The 18,957-nt window shown below is 44.7% G+C and overlaps 1 protein-coding gene across 2 annotated transcripts in view; it reads left to right on the top strand.

Moving 5' to 3' along the window:
• Nucleotides 1–9,711, top strand: part of LOC137155060 (acyl-coenzyme A synthetase ACSM4, mitochondrial-like) — a 47,001-nt gene extending 37,290 nt beyond the window's left edge. For both annotated transcript variants that reach the window (XM_067551010.1, XM_067551009.1), the window contains one exon: nt 6,029–9,711. In XM_067551010.1, the coding sequence (XP_067407111.1) occupies nt 6,029–6,115 (87 nt within the window). In that variant the 3' untranslated portion in view covers nt 6,116–9,711. The remainder of the gene's footprint in view (nt 1–6,028) is intronic.
• Nucleotides 9,712–18,957: the final 9,246 nt, after the last annotated feature.

The following is an 18,957-nucleotide window of genomic DNA, read 5'->3' as shown; positions in this document are numbered from 1 at the left end:
GTCGATGCCCACGCAAAGCATCACAGCCTGTGGCGCAGTCAGTCACGGGTTGGTCCCAGGGTCAATGGCTGCAACAATGGCCTTATTGGGCCCCATGGACTATCCGGATGGGGCTGGGACCCCAGTCTATCCTATCATCGGAGGTGCAGTCCATGCCTTAGGCACAGGAGAAGGCCCATAGACACCACTCCTCGGACGAGGAGTTGGACTCCATGGAGGGACCCTCAACGGGTGCATCCCTTTGCCGGGGGGGGGGCGCACCCACAGGACACGTTTCAACAGTCTTCTTCCTCCTCACTTGTTGAGGCAGTCTCCTGGGACCACTTGGCGCCACTGGAGGATTTCAGGGTGCACCAGGAGCTGCTCAAGAGGGTGGCCTCCAACTTGGGGCTGGAAGTGAAGGAGTTAGAAGAGGCCGAAGATAGCCTCTTTAATGTGCTGGCAGTGGCTGCCCCAGCGAGAGTGGCCCTCCCAGTCCACGAAAGGGTCCTTACAACTGTAAAGGCCCTGTGGCAAACCCCTTCATCGATCGCCCATACATCAAAGGTGGCCAAAAAAAAGTATTATGTCTCGGGTTTGAGTATTTGTTCACTCACCCTGCCCCGGGAACCCTGGTGGTAGACGCGACTAACCAGAGATCTAGGCAAGGTCAGCCAGGGTCCACTCCCAAGAACAAGACAATAAAAAGCTGGGTTTGTTTGGGAGAAAGGTTTATTCCATGGCAAGCCTGCAGTTCAGGATTGCCAACCATCAGGCCCTCCTGGGTAGATATAATTTCAACCTGCGGGACTCCCTCAGGCGGTTCGCTGAGGCCCTGCCCCAGGACCAGGCCACAGACTTTAACACCATCGTGGAGGAAGGAACCACGGTGGCTAGGGCAGCGCTGCAGATGTCCTGTGACTCTGCTGACTCAGCGGGCAGGGCCATAGCCTCTGCCATCTCCGTGAGAAGGTGCTCGTGTCTGCAATCCTCGGGCCTGTCCCAGGAGGTGCAGCAGTCGATTCAGGACCTCCCCTTTGATGGGTCAGCCCTATTCTCCAACCAGACTGATGCAAATCTGCACGGTGTGAAGGACTCCAGGGCCACGCTTCACTCCCTGGGCCTCTACACGCCACAGTTTTGCAGGCGTCAGTCATGACCCCAGGTGCAGCAGCAGCCAAAGCCTACACCCAGGCCTTTTCAACCCTATAGGAATAGGGATAGAAATAGGGGGTTTAGAAGGAGAAACCAGCCCCCAGCTCATCCTCAGCTCCCCAGCAGGGGCCCCCCAGGAGGTTGGGCAACCAGAGGATACAATTTTGATGGTGCACCCATGGGTGGCACCCCGACTGCTCTCCTGGATCCGCCCTGCCCCTTCCTAAACAGGTTAAGACCCTTCTATCCCGAATGGGCAAAGATCACTTCGGACCGTTGGGTTCTTGGGATAGTCTCAGGGGGCTGTACCCTACTGTTTACATCTACCTCCCCCAACAACCCTCCCCCTCCGTCCCTCTTCAGGGACCCCTCTCACGAGCAACTCCTCTCGCAGGAGGTGGACACCCTCCTCAACATAGGAGCGGTGGAAATGGTCCCTCAAGGCAGAAGGGGGAAGGGGTTCTATTTGAGGTACTTCCTCATCCCCAAGGTGAAGGGGGGTCTGAGACCCATACTAGACCTGCGTCGTCTAAACAAATATGTCAAACGACTCAGATTTCACATGGTCTCCCTAGCTTCCATAATCCCTTCCCTGGATCCAGGAGACTGGTATGCCGCCCTCAGCCTGAAGGACGCATACTTCCATGTGTCTATCCTCTCCAGCCACAGGCGTTTTCTCCGTTTCATGGTGGCTGACTCCCACTACCAGTTTACAGCCCTACCCTTTGGCCTATCTTTGGCTCCAAAGGTGTTCACCAAGTGCATGGCGGTAGTGGCTGCCCACCTGAGATGAAAGGGTGTGCAAATTTTTCCTTACCTGGACGATTGGCTGATCAGGGGCAGGTCCAGGATAGGCACTCAGGGGCTCTGGTCGGGGAAGGAGAGGCACCTGCACATCAGTGTGAAGGAGCTGAGGGCCATTAACCTAGTGTGCAAGGTGTTCCTCCGTTTCCTGACAGGCAGAGTGGTACAGGTGCTGACGGACAACACCGCAGCCATGTTCTACATAAACAGGCAGGGGGGGGAGCGCGCTCCTCAGCCCTCTGCGAGGAAGTTACCCATCTGTGGGACTTTGCCATGAGGCATGATTTCCACTTCACTGCCTCTCACCTTCTGGGAGTGAGGAACGATGAGGCGGATCGCCTCAGCAGGTCGTTTCTACCCCGCCACGACTGGTCATTGCACCCAGAGGTGGTGGCTATGATCTTCCAGAAGTGGGGTGTTCCCCAACTGGACCTATTCGCATCGACCTGGAACACAAAGTGCCCGAGGTTCTGCTCGTTCCAGGGTCGCGAGACTGGGTCGATTTCCGACGCGTTCCTCATGGATTGGATGGGGACCCTCATATATGCGTTCCCGCCCATTCCGCTCCTGCCCAAGGTCCTGCTGAAAATAAAGAGGGACAGGGCGAACGTTATACTCATTGCTCCAGCCTGGCCAAGACAACACTGGTTTAGCATGCTGCTGGACCTTTCGATCACCCCACCCCTGGAGCTCCCGAGGCGACACGACCTTCTTTCCCAGGACCATGGTCGCCTCTTGCACCCAGACCTGGACTCCCTGCACCTCACGGCTTGGAGGCTCTGTGGCTGACGGAGGAAGGGAGAACCTGCTCGGTACAGGTCCAACAAGTCCTGCTTGGCAGCAGGAAACCTTCCAAACAGGTCATGTATCGGGCTAAGTGGAGGTGGTTTACCTGTTGGACGGAGTCCTGGGGTATTCCGCCCAGGCTCTCGCCTATACAGGCGATCCTGGAGTACCTGCTTCAGCTAAAGCTCCAGAGTCTGGTGCTGGCCTCGCTAAAGGTTCACCTGGTGGCCATTTTGGCCTTCCATCAGCCACTAGAGGGGAGATACCTATTCTCCCATCCCATGTCAGTCAAGTTCCTCAAGGGGGTGGAGAGGCTTTATCCGCAGGTCCATGACCCGGTGCCTCCCTGGGATCTCAACCTGGTCCACTTGAGACCCACGGGGGCCCCCTTTGAACCCATGGCTTCATGCCCTCTGCTCATGCTTTCATGGAAGGTAGCCTTCCTGGTGGCCATTACCTCAGCTAGGAGGGTCTCCGAGATTAGGGTCTTGATTTTGGAGCCCTCTTATACAGTATTCTATAAGGATAAGGTGAAGTTGAGGCCGCATCCAGCCTTCCTACCCAAGGTGGTTTCCCAATTTCATTGTAATCAAGATATTTTTCTCCCTGTGTTTTTTCCCAAACCTCACGGTTTGGAGGAGATGGCATTAGCTGGACGTGAGACAAGCCCTGGCCTTCTACATCGAGCGTACAAAGCCGTTACAGAAATCGACGCAGCTCTTTGTCGCAGTGGCTGACTGGATGGAAGGCTCCCCTGTCTCATCTCCTTATGGATTACATCATGCATCAAGTTCTGCTACAAGCAGGCGAGGGTGCCACTTCCAGGAAGCATCACAGTGCACTCAACCAGAGCTCAAGCCTCGTCTACAGCCTTCCTGGAGAGAATGCCCCTGCAGGACATCTGCAAAGCTGCCACCTGGTCGTCAGTGCATACCTTCACGTCCCACTACGCCATCGTCCAGCAGGCGAGAAAGGATGCGGGATTCGGCAGAGCGGTGGTGAGGGCAGCTCACCCGTAACTCCAACCCACCTCCAAAGGTATTGCTTGTTAGTCACCTATAGTGGAATGGACATGAGCAAGCACTCGAAGAAGAAAACAAGGTTACTTACCACTAACTGATGTTCTTTGAGATGTGTTGCTCATGTCCATTCCACAACCCACCCCCCGTCCCTGCTGCCAGAGTTGGCAGAAAAAAGGGACTGAGGGTACGTAGGGCCGGCAGTGCCTCATATACCGCAGCATGTGCGCAAGGCTCCAGGGTGCGCCGGAGCCGGCCCTACAGGATCTGCTAAGGGGAAAAAAGTTCCAGGAAACGTGCATGGAGGCGTGCACACACCTATAGTGGAATGGACATGAACAACACATCTCGAAGAACATCAGTTACTGGTAAGTAACCTTGTTTTTCTTGGCCCCTTTGCTATTCAACATGTTTGTCAATGACCTGGAAGAAAACATAAAATCAGCACTGATAAAGTTTGCAGATGTCACAAAAAAGTTGAGGGAGTGGTAAATAATGAAGAGGAGAGGTCATTAATGCATCGCAATCTGGATTGCTTGGGAAACCAGATACAAGGAAACGATATGCATTTTAATATGGCTAGCTGTAAATGTGTACACTGAGGAACAAAAAATGTAGGCCAGACTTGCAGGACAGGGGACTCGATCCTGGGAAGCAGTGTTTCTGAAAAAAATTTGGGGTTGGGCCTGGATAATCAACTGAACATGAGCTTCAGTGGCGATGCTGTGACCAAAAGGGCTAATGTGATCTTCGGATGCATAAACAGAGTCTGTAGCAGGAGTATTTTACCTCCGTAATTGGCACTGATGCGACCGCTGCTGGAATACTGCATCCAGTTCTGGGGTCCACAATTCAAAAAGGATGTTGACAAATCGGAGAGGATTCAAAGATGAGCCATGAGACTTAATGAAAAATTAGAAAATCTGCCTTGTAATGATAGACTCAAGGAGCTTAATCTATTTATCTTAAAAAAGAGAAAAAATCATAAATACCTACATGGGGAACCAAATATTTAGGAATTGGCTCTTCAGTCTAAGAGACAAAAATATAACATGATCCAATGACTGAAAGCTGAAGCTAGACACATTCAGACTGGAAATAAGGTGTACATTTTTAAGAGTGACGGTAATAAGCAATTAAAACAAAATTTACCAAGGATTGTAATGAACCCTCCATCACTGGCAATTTTTAAATCAAGATTAGATGTTTTTCTAAAAGATCTCCTCTTGGAATTATTTTGGGGAAATTCTCTGACCTGTGTTATTCAAGAAGTCATACTAGATTAGCTCAGTGTTCCTTCTATGAATCTATAAGGCCTTGTCTACAATCAAAAATGACTGTTAATATAGTTGAATTACTCTGTGTAAGTATTACGGGTTTTTATGTAATCTGATGATGTTTTTGTGAGGTAATAAGATAAAATGCGATCTTAAAATATAATCCTAAAATGTATTTCTGTCACTATTTAGTGATTTTTTTACATTTGGTTTTAAATAAAGTGGATGAGATTCTTATCTTAGTTTAGCTCCATTAGCTCAATAGCTGATTTACATCAGCTAATAATCTGGCATAACATGATTTGCTTCCACCCACTCTTCAGAGGGTTCTTAGTCCAAACACTGGGCCTGATTACCACTGCGTTACTCCAGTTTACACTGGTGTAATAACATTGAAATCAGCTGTTAGAGCAACATAAAACTGGAAACAAAGTAGTACTTCAAGCTCAGAGTTTATAACTGAAGAGTTTTACATTTCCATTTGGTGTTTGAGGGGTACTCCAACATTGGGTGGTTTGTCAGGAGCTCTGTTTAGCTCTTATAGCCATGTAGACACCCACAAAAGGCAGAGCAGAGTCTCATTGCAGTCCTAGCGGACATAAGGGTCTGTACTATCAAATCCCATTGCAAGATCAGGGCCATCATTGGGAAACATCTCTCCCTCATATATTCTAGTAGTATGTGCTCTGAAAAAGAAACCTCACTTCAGTGGATTACAGGTCCACTTCTGCTCCCATTGAAGTTAATGGCAGAATTCCCCTAGCTTTCAATGGGGCAGGACTATCTATCCCTGGAAGAGTTGAGGAATTATTGTGTGAGCAACTGACTGGTTCCATTTCCCCAGCAAGTAGCCCATTCTTTTATAAGTGCTGGTGGATTTACTCCCTGGTTTATCTTGAAAGAATCTCTAACCTGTGCAATAGAAGGTTTGTCCCAGAAAGCAAGACAGCACCAAATCACATTTAATTTGCTACTTTTTCATTATTATTTTTATTTTTTATAAATTAGGTGGAATTTGTTCAACAGCTACCAAAAACAATCTCTGGGAAAATCCTAAGGAAGAAATTAAGGAAGAAAGAGTGGGAGAGAACTTAACTTTGCTGTGGAGTTAAGAACATAAATTAATTTTCATTTCTGTTATAATCATCCATTGCTTCTTCAGGCTATGACCTGTTCTCTGTTGACATCATATGGAGCTAGATTGTATTTGTGATGAGGAATAGACATTATTGTTTGCTGTAACTTGCAGTGATCTGGGGCCTTGGGATGGTTATGAAACTCAGCAGACCTGATTCTCCTCTCATTTACACTTGTGTAAATCAAAAGAAACGTCATTGAAGGCAACACTGTGAGAGGTGAATCAGACCCTAAACTCTTCTTTAGCTTTTCTGTTCATTTATTTTTCATCTGTGCATTATCACTCAATACTGAATGTTACACTGCTGGCAAGTATGTTAACTGTTTTGTGAAAATATTGTGTAATTATTTTTAATGGTCAGATTAGCTTTATAGAATACTAGATAACTTTTGAGGTGGTAATTATTGCTAAATTGTGTTCTATCAGTCATCTTTTTGTACATGATAGTTTTAAAAAATAAAAGTTTTTCTGGGTTGTAAAATTTTGTTAGATCACAAAATGTTGCTGTAACAATCAGATTTGCCTCTTCGGTATTCAAGCAATGATCTACGTCAGAGTCTTCATTGGGCATTATCAAGAGTCTGGTATTAATATACTATATTATATTATTAATACTATACTTCTGAGTCCCATGGTAGTAAGCAGTACTCTTGTTTGAAGCATCAGGTCTGACTGCTTCCCTGATATGGTCCAAATAACTCCCTTTGAGGTCAATGTTACTTGTGCTCTGCAGGGGGGATACTCTGACTGTAGGATTGCTAAGACTGGTGTAAATCAAGAGAAACTTGATCCTAATATTGTATATTAGGAGTAAATCCACACACTGAACACACTGTGATTAATGCTTTTTATTTCTCTTTTAAAAGAACATGAAAGACAATTGAGCTCTGTGGCTAAAGCAGGTTATATTTAGAGATCATATAAAAACACTGGTACGCCAACATGTAGAAGAAGAGTGTTATTTTATCTCAGAATCTCTGGTTCTGCTGTGAACTTGCTATAATGGAGCTCTCATGAGCACATTTGCTATCATGCTGAAGGCCTGGGAAAATAGCAAACGTTTTATGTAAAGCTATTGATCACCTTTTAGTAGAATTAATTGTGTTACTAATTGGCAAACAAACACGGGTCCCAGCAGAGCCTGTGCCAAGACATTTTCTGCAGGGGGCTCTAACCACCTACACATCCTCAAGCTTTCAAATGTATATTACTTTGCTTTACAACTATTAAATACTTAGTTACCACAATACAATACAAAGGACTATTCTCCCCTCACTACATCAGTGTAGATATACACACTAATGAAGGGCCTGATGCTGCATGATTGAAGCCAATAACTAACTTCCATGGGATCAGAATCAGATAACAAATGTAAAATATTTACATGCTGTGATCACCACATTCGTTACAGAAATGGAGGTGAAGTATTTCTGGCAATGACTAACTTTTGAAAAGAAAGGAGCTTTCTTTATTAATGAGTCCCTTGGGATTGTCACATATTCCCCAAATAAACTTTGCTGCCTAGCCAGCCACTTGTCCAAAGACACTGTATTTTAAGTAAGCAACACAAATGACAGATTTGGAAGCTTCAGCTGCATAGTCTATCCTGGCTGGGTCTGTAACATGCGCTCAGCGGCAGCCTTGCAAAATTCTACTTACCAAGGTCAAGCGATTATGTTTCAATGATCAGATTAAAAACCTGTTTCATTATCACAATCATTCAATAGTTCTGTGCATGTGCTGGCAAATACTGATGACAATTTTACAAAGCTGATATAGAACACTGAGTCCAACACCAAGATCGTGGTTTTGGTTTTGACTATAAAATCTTGGGAATAGTGACTGTCTCTTCCTATATGTTTCTGCAGCACACAGGACGTTTTGCACTTTTTCAGTGAATAAGCATTAATAATATTTCCAAAATGTCAGAGCTGGGTGTGCATCTCAAAATTTACTTGCACAATGAAGTGAGGGTCACACAGGGTATGGTCAATGGGCCTATATGCAATCTCATGAAAACTATTATAAATCTAACCTATGCTACGCTGGGGAAAGAGGCAGGGCAAAAACACAGCTGCTTAAATCCATACTCACTCATGATTTTCAATCACTCTAAGCTGGTTTTGATTCCTGATTTCCACACTATTGCATTTTATATGTTAGGTATTTCAAGTGGCATGTGAGTATTTGTGTTACATAGCTCAGAATCTACTTAACACAAGTACTGGGGAGAACAGCTGCAACACACATAGTGTGGGCTGAAGCAATTAGGGGACAGAACTGCAAGAAGATATGTTTACCCTTTGATGCAGGCATGCAATTCCAGGGGAAGTTTCTCTACCACAGATCTCTATCTTATTGGTATTGAGCTATCCCTCTGAGATCAGCTCCCTCTATATCTAAGAGCACCCTCTCCAAATCCAGGCAGAAACAGGGTCTTTATGTTTGAAGAGCTGATGATCATACAATATATTCTGCCAGGCTTTAATTGCATCACAAGATCATCATCTAATCTATTTTAATTTCTTTGATATCTATGCCCAAGGGCCTCTATGCACCCTAACAAAAGTGCTAAAACATAATTAACCTAACTAGGCATCTTGCCCGAATAATGTCAAGAGCGGAAGCAGAACCAATAAAATATACCAGTCAAGCCAACAAATGGGGTAATTCACCTCTCCCTTATGTCAGTTTAACATCAATGTAACTCCACTGACTGCAGCAGGTTAAGTGAGAGGAGAGTCAGATGTGACATCTTTAAATATGATAAGTCTATAGTTTACCATAATACTGGATGTGCCGAGTTCTCAGAATAAGGGAATAGGTTTGTCTAGTTGATACTGACTTTGTGACGCATTAATGGGAATAGGAAGAGTCAGGCTTCCAGGAGTCATGCCTTACTTGCGCTGGTCCAAGAGACTTATCCTCTGACATTTTAAAAAGCTTTTGATGCCTAAATCCCATTTTCAAGTGATGTAAGCACTTGACTTGCAAGGAAACTGAGGCTCCTAAGTGTCTACATCATGTTTTTTGTGTTGCTATATCTGTGTTATCTCAGTTCATTTCCATCTTAACATTGGTCTGCAAATTTCTCTTTCTCTGCCCCACTCCCCAGGATCATTACATGAGTGTGCCTCTCTCCCTTACTATATGGAATGGGTTTATGGAGTCATCTACGTTAAATTAAATTGCTCATTCACATTATTCTACAAAACTTGGGTGATCTAATAGTTTTGTTTCTTGTATTGGTTAAATTGCCTGTCTCCCTCATGTTGCCATCTTCCAGACCACATATATCTTCTGGGATCACATAATTGTCACTAGGTCCCTGTGCACGTAGGATGGTATATCAACTGTCTCAACAGCAGTGGTTCTTTAACTTGAGTTCTCATTACCTTCCTCAGGGGAGTCAGGCTTGGTCATGTCTGAACTGTTTACATTTTCTCCTCCAAACTGAACAGGTGAGATTTATTGGCACTGTGATGCCTGACATGTTTAATTATGTTTATCATGCTGTGTCTTATATATTGTTTGCCTTGAGGCTCTGATAATAAACTTCTTCAACTCCATTCTTGTGGTTTCTTGCATCCATGGTACTACGGGATGGAATTATAGAATAAGGTTTAGTGGATTATCTATTCTCCTGAAGTAGGGAAACTGAAACAAGGTAGGTCAGACAGTGCACTCTTTCCAATTTCTCTCACCCTTCTTAGTCACCATAATCAGAGACTAATCAGTGAAATGAAAACTGCCTTCCCAGCAGAGAATAATCCTTACCACTGGACCTAATGCACACTACTAATGAAGTGCTACAACTGCTTAAAAAGACAGAGTGAGAGAGAATAGCTGGGAAGAGGATGTTACTGATAATGAGCATGCTAGAAACATGTGGATGAGTTAAAAGAAGTCTTACTTGACCATAAAATATCATCTCCACGTAAGGGCAACCTGTTTTATGGTATACTTAAACACCTAGAGAAATGAGCGCTTGTGAGACTATTGAGTACTTCTTGTCTTCTGGTAACATACAAAAAAGCATCCTATAGCAAACATCCCTGTAGTCCCCGTTCCTTTAGCAACTTGGCTCATTTATGAATGATTTGGGGATACTGGGGAGAAGCTGTAGTTTTATGCTTAATAGACAACTGAACACAGAAGTGGCTTCTCTATGGGTTAATTTATTCTAGATGTGATGATGCTCAGATCAATAGATGAGGTTAAAAAAAATTTTTTAATGAGAATTTACTCATTTATGGTGTGGTCTGGAAGCAAGTTTTGCTGCCTGACTTGTGCGGAACTGAAATTAGAAGCAATCTATTAAGATGATCACATCACATCACATAGAAAACTATCCTCCTTCTTTACTGTCTAAGGCTGAATGCCTGATATCTGCCATGCTCTTCATCTACAGTCACTGCTCTAATTCAATTCAGGCTTTGCAAACTGCTTTGGGGAGAACTTGCATATAAAAGGTGATTTATGAAATCAAATTCACCTGTACCTATTTAGTGCTAAGTGCAGATGTGGCAAAAGCACTAATTCAGTAAACAAAGAATAAGAAATGGAAAAACACCTGAGAGTTATTCATGATACCTTGTGATTGGACTAATAAAATAAAGCAAGCATTTGAGGGCCACGGTCTTTTTCTTCAGGCCATGCGAAAGCAGAGCAAGGGGAAAACAGACTTCTAAATACATTCACAATTACAACATAATTCAGCTTTATAAATGATTCCAGTAAGACTAATTATAATGATATTCATTTAAATTATATTTATTATTTCTATTGCTGTAGTGCCCAAAGGCCCCCGTTAGGATCAGGACTCCATTGTACAAAACATTGTACCACCACATAAGAAGAGCCAGTCCCTGTCCTGAAGAGTTTACCATCTACTTAAAGACAAGAGACAACAAAGTAAGCATAACAAACCATTGGCGGAGATGAGGTCCAGGAGGCATGGTCACAGTAACAAGACTATGGGGGTTTCTTAGGCTAGCTAAGGCCTGGTCTACACCTAAAACTTAGGTTGACCTAGCAACATTGCCCAAGACTGTGAAAAATTTTGCACCTTATGCGATGTAGTTAGATTGACCTAACCCGCACTGTAGCTAAAGCTAGGTCAATAAAAGAAATCTAGCCTTGATCTAGCTATGGCCTCTCAGAGCAGTGGGTTACCTACATCAATTGGAAAAGCCCTTTCTGTCGATGTGGGAAGTGTCTACTCGACAATGCTACAGTGGCATAGCTACAGTGCTGTAGCCGTACCACTATAGCTGCTGTAACGTTGACATTGCCTACGTGCGTAATTAGATGGTTCCAAATCATTTGAACATTTTTTTCTTTTGTAGATTTTTTTTCATAGATTAGCCATTGGAACAAATGACCAATGGAAGCGATGGATGCTCCATCTCCGGATGTCTTCAGATGAAAGTTGGGTGCAGCGCCGGCTTTACATATTCTGCCGTCCTGGGCAAAATAAAAACATGTGCTGCCCGCCAAGCGGAAATATTTGAGTATTTGCAGCAGTGCAGGGGCTGTCATTCTTGTCATCCACTGCAGCGGTGAAATTGACAAGAAAGCCTGGGGCAGCTGGAGCCTGGCTCTGGGAGGGGACGAGGTGGCTGCTGCCCACAGCCAGCAGGGACACGGGCCGCTGCCGCCCGCTTCCCAGGATGCTGGTGGCTGCTGCCAGGGTCCTGGCTATGTGCTGGGACCAGGCGGGAGGCGGATGGCTGCAGCTCCGCAGCCGCCTTTACTTTTTGCTGCCCTAGGCAATTGCCTACTTCACCTATAGCTAAGGCTGGGCCTGGTTAGGTGCCTTTCTGGAAGAGATGCTTTAGTCAAACACAACTTATTGGACTCAGTACAGGGATAACTGGATGAAATTCTATGACCTGTGATATACAGGAGGTCAGACTAGATGGGCTCTTCTGGACTCAAAAACCTATGAATGTAGATTTGGTCACCCGGTTTAGATGGCTGAATTTGAATAATCAGCTGTCCTTGTTTAATCATCCAGTGTATTGCCTCATGTTGTGCTCTTCCACCATGAATGTTATCCCTTAATCACATGTCCATTTGCCCTCCCCAAGTAAAGAATCCTCAGTGAAGACATTATGGGAGAAAAAATATGTAATAAAAGGAGGTTTTATGCTGGAGAAAGCAGTTACTGCTAGGTTAGAGAACAAGAGCTTATGCCATAGGACTAGTGGCTGCAAGAGTAAGGAGGCCCCCCCAAAGGAGTCTCAGTTGGAAAGGAGCACAGCAAGACCCATAACCAGGGTTAAACTTGATTGTACAGACAATTCTGTGCATTTGACAGGATAAGGCATTAGCATTCAATTTATTGAATAATGTCGACATTATTATGATCTGTGTTTTTTGAAGAGCTGCACCTGTTGCGCACAACTGTGTCAAGACAAAGAGCTATGAATCAATGACCATCTACTTCACCAGTGGAACCACAGGGTCTCCAAAAATGGCTGAACTTTCCCACCATAGTTTGGGTCTGGGCTTTGCTGTTGGGGGAAGGTATGGTGTTCGATTCCACTGTGTCGCGAAAGCTCTGAAAAGTGAAAGAAACAAAAGAACGTTACATGTGTGACGCAATCATGAGCCAAATGGCTGGGCTGTCACTCCATTGTACCTGTAATTTCTTTGGAATCCTTAGTTGAACTGTGTCCATGAATTGACAATCTTGTTTGATACAGTATTTTACAGCATATTGTGCCCTGCAAAATCTTACTTGCCCACTAACCCATGACAAATAATATTTTTGATGGCTGAGTAAAATATCATTAGTTTGATGTTATCCTCAACATCCTGATAAAGGGCAGGGAAGGAGCTTTTGGTTGAGCTGTTAAATTTTCACCTCCATTTTATAAGGCCTATATTAAGCTAAAGCTGACATTTCTTAGTGCCAATTGTACATTCATGTGTATTTTTCATCTCTGCATTCTACAGGTATTGGCTGAATTTGACTCCCTCAGACATCATGTGGAATATGTCTGACACTGGCTGGATAAAGGCAGCTCTAGGAAGTGTCTTTGCCCCCTGGCTTCAGTGTCCCTGTGTCTTTTTACATGCCATGTCCCAGTTTGAGCCAACAGAGAGCCTAAATGTAAGAGTACAAAGCTCACAATGAAGGTTTACTTATATTTCATGCTGTTTGCCAAGCAGATGACAAACATGGTACTAAGAAACATATGCTGAGCTTCTGAGGTTTATGGGATTAGTGTTTCAGAATGGTATAACCACAAGGGATTTGTCTTTTGAAAAGATGTAAATACTGTAGGTTTTTTTGCAGAATCTGGTTTTTGGGGCACAGGATTCAGCCAGGTGCTTCCAGTCACATGGGATGTAAAAGTTTCTCTATAGTCTTTCCCCTCCAGAGCGTCTCTATTGAAATGATAAATTAGCTCATTTCAATAAATATTTTAATTAAGTTCTGTGACCTTTGGAAAAACACCAATCAGTGTTGCAATACATTGAGAAAGAGAGATCAGCTTGCTCCAACGGTAGATGATATCTAAACCTCCCACTCCACACCTAAGATAAATCCTATTGTGACATGCAAGAGGAAAAATACTACTTTATGAATGGCTTGAAAGCAGCTCTGTGATGAGTCACTAAGTTTTTATTGCATAGTTTTGCTGGACCTCTAATTTCACCTCCCTTTTAGAGTTTTAGTTGTTGGGTTGTTTTTAAAGGTTACACCAAGGGCTAAGTCCACAAATGGATTTATGCACAGCAATGCTTAACTCTTAGGCACCCGGCTGCCCATTGGATTTCACAGCCCCGAGTTAAGGCCCCAGCTTTCCTACACAGTGGGGAGAGTTAGGTCCCTAAGAATGAACTTCTCAAAAGCCAGCAAGCTGAGCCCAGAGTTGCCTACACTGGCTTGTAGGAAACAGCTGGGAGATGGTCAGGGCCTAAGCCTGATCAGCCCATTCACATGAGAGAGAAAGCTCACTCACTCCACTGTAGCCAATAGCGCAGTAGTTAGCAATCTTATCACCTGGGCAAGGGGACCCCTGTTTTCAAACCTTTGCCCTGCCTTATTTGGAGCAGAGACTTGAGCCCAGGTTTCTTACCTCCCAGGTAAGTGCCCTAACCACTTACTACTGGGGAGGACACACAATAGGAAACCCCAAAAATTCCTGAGCTGCTCACCTCTGGCTGTGTTTTGTTTGAGTTAGGCATGCCTACTGGAATGGCCTGAGAGACATGGTGGGGAATAGCCAATTTGTGAATCCTGCCAAGGATTCGGTGTGGGGTAGGGCAGTCTTTCTCAACCTTTTTGATGCCAGGGACTGGCTTACTGCCTTCCTAAATGGTGTCAGGGAGATCTCCAGGGACTGGCACCAGTCCATGGCCTGGTTATTTTGAAATACTGAGCTAGAGCACTGAGCAGCTGGGCACTGTCAGGACTTGGGCAGTTTGGTGCCTGTCCACTGGCAGAAACTTAGGCACCGAAGGAATTTAGCACCTATAGGGGTAAATTCAGCTGAGCCAGGGGGTTTGAGGATCTCACTGGCTCCAAAATGTTAAACTTACGTGCCTAAAGTGGCAGATAGGACCTACGTCCTTTTGTGGAACTAACCCTAAGTGCTTGACCTTGCAAGCATGTACATGGAACACAGCAGGAAGCACAAGGGTTTTGTATCCTCCTCCTCATCCAAGGAGTCCTCATCATTCTCCCTGTACTGGGATGCAGCGGAGGTATTGATGCTGCGTGGTGGCACTGTGGTGGGGTCGCCACCGAGAATTGCATGCAGCTCCTCATAGAAGCAGCATGTTGTGGGCGAGGCGCCAGAACGGCTGTTAGCTTCCCTGGCTTTTTTATATGACTGCCGTAGCTCCTTGATTTTCACACAGCACTGCTGCGCGTCCCTGTTGTGCCCCTTCTCCAACATGCCCTGGGATAGCTTCCTGTAAATGTCCACATTTCTTTTGCTGGCTCTGAGCTGAGCCATAATGGAGTCCTCGCCCCACGGACCGATGAGATCTAAGACCTCTGGTCGACTCCATGCTGGAGCGTGTTTGGGCTTTGCAGTAGCCATGACAAGTTCAGCTACAAAGCTCTCTCCATGCTGGCTGCACAGGAAATTAACATTCACATTCTCCTGGGGCATGAGGGGAGGGGCCTTTCCGGTTTGCATGGCCACGTAACAGCAGAGTGCGAATGTCCAGAGTGGTTACAACGGGGCATTATGGGATACCTCCCAGAGACCATTAACATCGAATTACGTTACACTCTGTCTACACTGACACAAAATCAACCCATGAAATTCTAATTACGTGCTACGCCACTTGCAGAGGTGGTTTTGTTACATCGACATTTGCTGCGCTTTACGTCGACGGAACTACCGTGCCAGTGTAGAGGCAGGCTTTAGGAGATCGATGTAAGTGGCATTACGTCAACCTCCGTCACCAGTATAGACCAGGCCTTAGATTCCTATGGTGAAATTCTGGCCCCACATAAATCAATAACAAAACTCCAGTTGACTTCATTAGGGCCAGGATGTCACCTCTGGAGACTGACAACATGTTTCAGTGAATGTCATGATATATTGGCTCGTGTCCAACTGATAGTTCACTAGTTAATATATCGCCACTTGTGCTAATGTGCCCAGCAAATCAGTGATCTCAGTTACCCTGTTGGAAATTTTGCATAACTATAATAAAGTCACTATAGTTACTTCAGCTTTACACTGGTGTAATTGCAATCAGAAAGTGGCCAATATCTGTGCATTATTATATTGTTGAAATGAATAGTTAGAGAGGCTTAAACTATTCCAGGCAGCTTTTTCTAACAATTTACAAACTTTCCATTTTCCTTTTCCCGTTAGACCCTGGCCAGGTATCCAATAACCACTATCTGCAGTGCCCCCACAGTCTACCGCATGCTTGTGCAGCATGATCTTACCAGGTACCTCAATCCTATTGACGGCATTAACACAATTCTATGTCTATAAAAGTGCCCATCCAGAAGTTTGTAGTGAGCTCTACTGACGACACCATATTGCAAGTTAAAACCATTGCAGTGGGAAACGATGTTCTGCAAGAACTGAACCATGAAGAAGTGCAATGCTTTCAGTTAATAGTCAGTGGGGCATAACAAAGTGAGTGCCAAGTTCCACCCATGTTACTGCCTGCAGCCTCTGCATCTAAGAGTGAATTTTGACCTGAAACATTAAAGGACAGCAAACAAAGAGGGAAAAGTTCTCTTAGATTTGTAGTGGCTCCACCAATGTAAGTGGATCAGGTGGTTCTGATAAAACAGGAACTGATCTGAATCCCTGCTGAAGAATTCAATCAGTCCCTGAACTGAACCTTTGGCGAAGTATCAAAATGTTTGGTTAGCTTTTACCAGTCATTTTCACTTTAGCACTTGGTTGCACATCCTGGCTGCTGCCTTAGAAGTGCTGAGACATAGCAGAGCAGGCAGTGCTTGTGCTATTACCAGGCCAAACACAAGCTTGGAAGCACTGAGGAGATGGGTTCATTTGTACTAATAACCCTTTACAGCATGCTGGCAATGTAAAGGGCTCTTAGTGTAACTGTGAATGAGACTCTGAGACTTTTGGGGGAAAAGATTTCAACTGTTTTGCAGAACTGGGAAATTGACACAGGTCAGAAAGGACTCCAGATTGCTAGGTGCATATCTGAACTGAGCTGTTTGGGTCTATCCCTCCTTAGTAAATGTGGGCAGAATAAAGACCTCTGCACTCACCTCCCCTGCTTTTGTTGGCTCCTCAGAATGTCTTCCAAAAAGCAGCTCCACTCGCTTTCCTTGGGATGGATGTAATAAGAGCATGCAGGGGTCAAATTCTGCACATAGCCCCAGTGAAGTCAATGGGCTTGATATACAAGTGCAACTTTCAGTGACATTATTGAGAGTTGCATAAGTGAAAGGCAGAACTGGACCCAGTGTGCACTGTCAATGCGGTAGCAAGGAAGCAAGTGAAAGCAGCATTTGTGCCCAAGAGCCCTGTTAACTTGTAACGATTCTCACTGATTTTCTTTGTGTCTGTTAAAGTACAAGTTCAAGAGTTTGAAGCACTGTGTGACAGGAGGGGAGCCACTCAACCCTGAAGTGATGGCTCAGTGGAAAAGCCAAACAGGGCTGGATATCTATGAAGGCTACGGATAGACAGAAGTGGTATGTTCACATTAGTTCAGAGATGTTGCAAACTGATATTTAAAATTAGCACGGGACTTTGTTACAGGGATGGGTGCTTCACAAGCACCCCCTTGTGGTCAGAGGTCAACCTGCGGCACCCTGCCTCGGTTCCTTGATCCACTCAAAGCCACAACCCAGTGGTAGATAAAATATTCCCCTTCTGGCAGTCCAATTTATCCAGTCCTCTGGATACACACTGGCCCTCCGGACCCAACCCCAGTTCAGTGTCCCTCTCCAGCCCTTCTTCCCAGAGCTGGGTCCCAATTCAAAGCTTTTCTAAGGCTCCAACCGGGAGTTTGGCCCTCCAGGCACCATCAAGGCCGTTAACCTGGCACAGGTGGGCTGGAGCAGTTCCTTCCATAACCAGGGTTCCTTCCATAACCAGGAGGCCCCTGTCCTCCAGCCCTTAAGGAGCAAGCCATAGTGTTACAGACTTACACACTACTTGTTAAATATTTTACCTTATTTTTAAACTCATCATAAAGATGCATAGAACGATCATAATCACCACAGAGCCAATACTAATGGATGAAAGGCTTCATTATTTTGCTTTAAATTACAATGGAGTCATTAAATGCAGCTTAATGGCTGCAATATAACCTCATAAGACTTCGACAGTGAACTGTTTTGCATTCCTGTTGAGCCAAAACACCCAATGAAGTCAATGGGAATTTTGGGTAGTACAAAATGTGAGATTTGAGCTTTTAGATATCATGATGATGAGCTTGGTATAAGAACTGGAACAGAATAGAAATTAAAACATCTGGGTTGTTTGTTTGTTTTTGTAACAGGGAATGACATGTGCAAATATGAAAAACATGAAAATTAAGCCAGGGTCTATGAGAAGAACCACCCCGCCCTACGATGTGCAGGTATGGTGGGCACCTTTTCTGATTGATTTTAGAGTGAATGGAAATATGGGAATGTGTTGGATGGTGGAAGTTTTGCTACAGAATAATGCTCCCTTTTTGCTCTGGGATAGGAGTATGAGCAACTCCTTGCTAGTAAATTGCAAGACCTATTTTCAGGGTGGAACTCCACTGGCTGGTGCATCGGGGCACGGTACCATGACTCTAGCCATTCCTTGCCCTTGCTCATTCGCTTGCTTGTGGGAGGGAGTATTGGATAAACAGTCCTTACTGTCCCACTATGACCCACCCACGATTCAGGTAACCCTCTTACAGCCAGGCCAGGAGGTGGCAGGAGCTGCGTCAGGGCTAATTATCTCTCCTCTGAATGGATCTGGGCTGCTGACAGCAGCTGATTCTATTAATGCCGGGTGCTCTATCAAGGTACTTTCTACTTCAAATGGTCCAATATGATGCCTAGGAGAGGAAAATGAGGTGTTTAATAGATGAAAAATGTGTTATACTGCACAGAGCTCAGAGTGTGCAAGCAACTTACAAAACTCATCTTAAAATCCTCACATTCTTCACAGGTTAGGTTTACCCAAAAAGTGAGTTTGTAAAAATTACATCTTCTCAGTCGTTCTTTGCCTTGTAGTTTTCAGAATCATGTTGACGAGTATCAGAATTAAATTGTTATTGCTTTTTATGCTTCTTAACTCAGTTGAGACAATGAACTAAATTATCTTCCTTCTTGTGCAAACACAAT

The sequence above is a fragment of the Emydura macquarii genome, unplaced genomic scaffold (genome assembly GCF_026122565.2).
Source record: "Emydura macquarii macquarii isolate MOO-44397 ecotype Brisbane River unplaced genomic scaffold, CSIRO-AGI_Emac_v2 contig_1348, whole genome shotgun sequence".
NCBI lineage: Eukaryota > Metazoa > Chordata > Testudines > Chelidae > Emydura > Emydura macquarii.
This window is presented reverse-complemented; position numbering and strand designations above follow the sequence as displayed.